The sequence below is a fragment of the Cannabis sativa genome, chromosome 4 (genome assembly GCF_029168945.1).
Source record: "Cannabis sativa cultivar Pink pepper isolate KNU-18-1 chromosome 4, ASM2916894v1, whole genome shotgun sequence".
NCBI lineage: Eukaryota > Viridiplantae > Streptophyta > Magnoliopsida > Rosales > Cannabaceae > Cannabis > Cannabis sativa.
Genome location: NC_083604.1, coordinates 35,145,640 through 35,150,052, shown reverse-complemented (window position 1 = coordinate 35,150,052; position 4,413 = coordinate 35,145,640). Strand labels below are relative to the sequence as shown.

The 4,413-nt window shown below is 35.2% G+C and overlaps 1 protein-coding gene across 1 annotated transcript; it reads left to right on the top strand.

The window, feature by feature from the left end:
* Nucleotides 1-529: 529 nt before the first annotated feature.
* On the top strand, nt 530-3,017 carry LOC115712063 (UDP-glycosyltransferase 74B1). Its single transcript, XM_030640281.2, has 2 exons — nt 530-1,246; nt 2,278-3,017. Exons 1-2 carry the CDS (start codon nt 605-607, stop codon nt 2,998-3,000), a joined length of 1,365 nt encoding a protein of 454 aa, XP_030496141.2. The 5' UTR covers nt 530-604; the 3' UTR covers nt 3,001-3,017.
* The last annotated feature ends 1,396 nt before the right edge of the window (nt 3,018-4,413 follow it).

The window sequence follows — 4,413 nt, the reverse complement described above, 5'->3', positions numbered from 1 at the left end:
TTTATGTACTAAAACATGCTCCCCAGACTTTGATATCTACCAAAACACGCCCCTCGAATTTTGACATAGACTAAATTATATGGTCCCTGAAGTTCCATCCATGTTAGATTTTTTTACTAAAATTTGAAAAAGCTTCTTAAATCCAACAATTTCAATAGTTCAGGGGGTATTTCTAATGACCTTAAAAGTTCAGGGGGCATGATTTGGTACATATCAAAGTTTAGGGGCAAAAATCCTAATTAGCCAAATTAAAATAGAAAAAAAAAGGAGATTAAATAATTATAGAGAATAAAAAGAAAATTAATGATGTAATAAAAAATAATTAATGATGTATAAAAAAAATTAGAAAAATGAAAAATTATAGAAAATAAATAGAGATAGTTGAAAGAATTTTACAGTGTTTCGCCATATATAGAACTTTTTGTCACGTCTACACTTTTGGGTGACCTTTTGTAATTCAGAAGTTCCTTGTATTGACACATCAGATGAGAGAGATGATGTTAATGTTTGTGTGATGCAAACATTATTTGTATAAATAGACTAATAGAGAGGGTGTAGTTTCATCAAATAGATAAGACAATAGAAAAGGAAAGAAGAGTAGAGAATGAAAAACAATGAGTACAGAGGTCACGTTCTAGTGGTACCTTACCCTAGCCAAGGCCATATCAACCCTCTCCTTCAGTTCGCCAAACGTTTAGCCTTCAAAGGCGTGAAGGCCACAATCGCAACAACTCATTACACGGTCAAGTTCATCTGCGCTCCCAACATAGGTGTTGAATCGATCTCTGATGGCTTCGACGACGGAGGGTTTTCTCAGGCTAAATCAGAAGAAGTTTTTCTCAAGTCATTTAAAGCCAATGGCTCCTCAACTCTATCCCAACTCATCCTCAAATACCAAAACACAGACCATCCTGTGAACTGTGTAGTATATGATTCGTTTCTTCCTTGGGCCCTTGATGTGGCTCACCAACATTCCATATACGGGGCTGCATTTTTTACCAATTCAGCTACCGTCTCCTCCATTTTCTGCCGCATACATCATGGCCTGTTTTCACTACCATTGGAACCCAAGAACATGCCGCTCTGCATCCCCGGCGGGCCTCCACTTGAGTTCCGTGACCTTCCCAGCTTTCTTAGGCTGCCGGAGAGTTACCCTGTTTACCTGGCCATGAAGCTAAGTCAGTTCTCTAACTTGGAAAAAGCTGATTGGGTCTTCGGAAACACTTTCCATGGATTGGAAGCTGAGGTGATTGCTATATTATATATTATATTTATTGGAACTTTCTTCTATGGGGGCTTGAGAAAAGACCCCAAATTAAATATGTCGCACTTATTTATTGGTGGTTGGTGTAGTGTGATACGCATGATTATTTGAGGTTATTATTATTTTTTTTTTGAAAAGCACAAAGATGCCTAATTTTTTAGAGTTAATATTAATATATATGGTATATATATATATGTATTTTGAGTAGTAGAGGACGAGAAAAGCAACTAGCCCTCGAACTTACTCCTCTTAATTTCATTATGTAATTACGGCTTAGAGAATAAGGGGTTATCGAGAGCTGAGATGTGATCCTTAGCCATTTACAAGTTGGGAATACGGCTGGAAAGGAGATAATGTTGAGAATTGGTCGGAAAATAAATGGAAGCGAGAGCTTAGTGTGGGTCTTGGTGAAATAATGGTGATAATGATGATTCCTGTAGTAAATAGCTTAACGAAAACTCCGTCAGTTTCTGGTAGTAAGGGCTATCGTGGATGATGACCGCAAGTGGGTTGCCGTTGCCGGAATGATTTTTCTGGAACCTCTCCCACTGCTAGATCTGAGTTATTCAAGAAAAGAAATATCGTTGCTTTTACGGAGAAGGTGAAAAATAATTAAAAATAGTCAAATAAGTATTTTGGGTACTTGTTATTAAAAAAGTACGTTGCACACTACACTAACAACCTATTTTTAAGTGACGTGGCGTAACTGAATTCGATAAAGAAAAACACCATATGTGCGGCCTTTTTCTAAGAAAATTCCTACCACATACAATTAATTTTGGCACAACTTTTTAGGCTATCAAGTAGTGTTAGCGTATCTTATACTAGGAGAGCAGAGTCTAAAAAGTTTAGGAGGAGGGTTAACTATTATTCATATTCTCGATCTTTATTACTGTAAAAAGTGTTCACTATTATTCATATTCTCGATGTTTCTGGTCTCTAATTAATAACTAACATGTCCATAAACAAATGAATTTTTTCTAATACATGTCGTTTTGCTAAAAATAAATTAGGTGGCCAAAGAAATATGCAACCATTGGCCTGGAAAGTTGATCGGTCCGATGGTGCCTTCAACATACTTGGACGGTCGGATTGAAGGAGACAAAGGATACGGAGCTGATCTATGGAATCCACTGAGTGAACAATGTATGAAATGGCTCGAAACAAAGACACCCAACTCAGTAATCTATGTGTCGTTTGGGAGCATGGTGTCGTTGACGGAAGAGCAAATGGGGGAGATTGCGTGGGGGTTAAAGGAAAGTGGATTTTACTTTCTTTGGGTGGTGAAAGAGCATGATCGGATAAAATTGCCAAAAGGGTTCATAGAGTTGTCAAAAGATGAGGGTCTAGTCATAACTTGGTGCAACCAATTGGAAATGCTTGCTCATGAAGCCATTGGCTGCTTCGTTACGCACTGCGGTTGGAACTCGACTTTGGAAGGGCTCAGCCTTGGGGTCCCCATGGTTGGCATACCACAGTGGGCCGACCAGTTGACCGATGCCAAGTTTGTGGCTGACATTTGGGAAGTTGGGGTCCGACCCAATGAGGATGAGAAAGGAGTTGTGAGAAAAGAAGAGCTCATAAAGTGTTTGAAGGTGGTAATGGAGGGAAAGAGAAGCCAAAAGATCAGGATGAATTCACTCATATGGAAAAGTAAGGCTTTGGAGGCCATTGGGGAAGGCGGAAGCTCTGATAAATGTATAAACGAGTTTGCTACGTTTCTAAGTTCTAACTAAACTTCGTACGAGTGCTAGCCAAAGGAAGTTGAATAATAATAATAATAATAATAATAATAATAATAATAATAATAATAATTTATAACTTTTATAACTATATAAAAAAAAGAGAATGCTCTTTTCGGCCTTTCTATAGCAAATTACGAACATATCATTGGTGTTCTTGTTAATTATCATAAAATAATCCTTCTATTTAATGACAAGAATAATGATAGTTTTTCTAATATGACTTGTTTATACAAAGAGAAGATCATTGTGAGCATAGATTAGAGAGCTACATTTTTACCGTTATTATTTTTAATTTTTTTTTTTTGAACAATATCATTTTATATTATTATTTTAACTATGATAATAAAAACATAATATTAAATTATTCAAATCTCCACATAGGAAAGAGAATTTATAACATAAGTTTATTAAATATGATCAAACAATATTAATTATTAAGTAGGATAAACTGCTGTATATTTTTCTTTATGAATTTATGGCTTTTTTTTTTTTTTTTAATTTTGATTTACCGCATTATTAAAATATTTGTAAAATTAGTTTCACCTCTTTAATTAATTGAAATACGGTTATGATTTCTTTCATTTTTTTTTTTTTCTTGAACAGAACAAATATTAATCAACACCAACAAACTTACAAAGAATGGGAAAGGTTAGCCTTACAAACAATGGTTAACCAATCCGGAAAAGAATTGTAAAAAGAATGGGTTAATTTTTTGTCAAGGCTTCTCTTAGCTAAGCTATGAGCACCTAAGTTATGGACTCTTTTTACATGATTAAACTTTGTACAATGAGAAAATTCTGGGTGTCTCTTGATTTGGTTCACCACCGGCTTCATGTCATCAAGGGAGTTGCCATTGTGAACGATTGCATCCACCAGTATTCTGCTGTCCGTTCTGATCTCAAAAGGTTGGTGAACACTCTTCGGTTTATCTTGAAGAGCAGCTGCCACTGCTTGAGCTTCAGCAATATTCACATTGCAGTAAATCGGTTTATACTCACTACTAGAAAATTGGGTTTTAGTGACACACATTGAGTAACTCTAAAAGTGTATAGTGACACTTCAACGCGCGTCACTAATGAGGCTGACTGGAAAGACAGTTTTTAGTGACACTCTACACGTGTCACTGAAACCTTTTGCACTCATTTTCTGCGCGTCACTATAGGCGTTTAGTGTCAGGTTTTGTCAGACTAAAAAAATAACAACCACACATATAGAGCGTCACTATATCCTCTTTTTCTTTTTTTTTATTATTTTTATTAATATTTTTGGAGATATAGTGACACACAAAAAGTGCCACTATACTCATTTATTTATTTATTTTAATAATTTTTTTGATATAAAGTTTTATATTTTTATTTTTAAAATTATTTATTTATTTATTTTTATTGTGCTGATATTAATAAT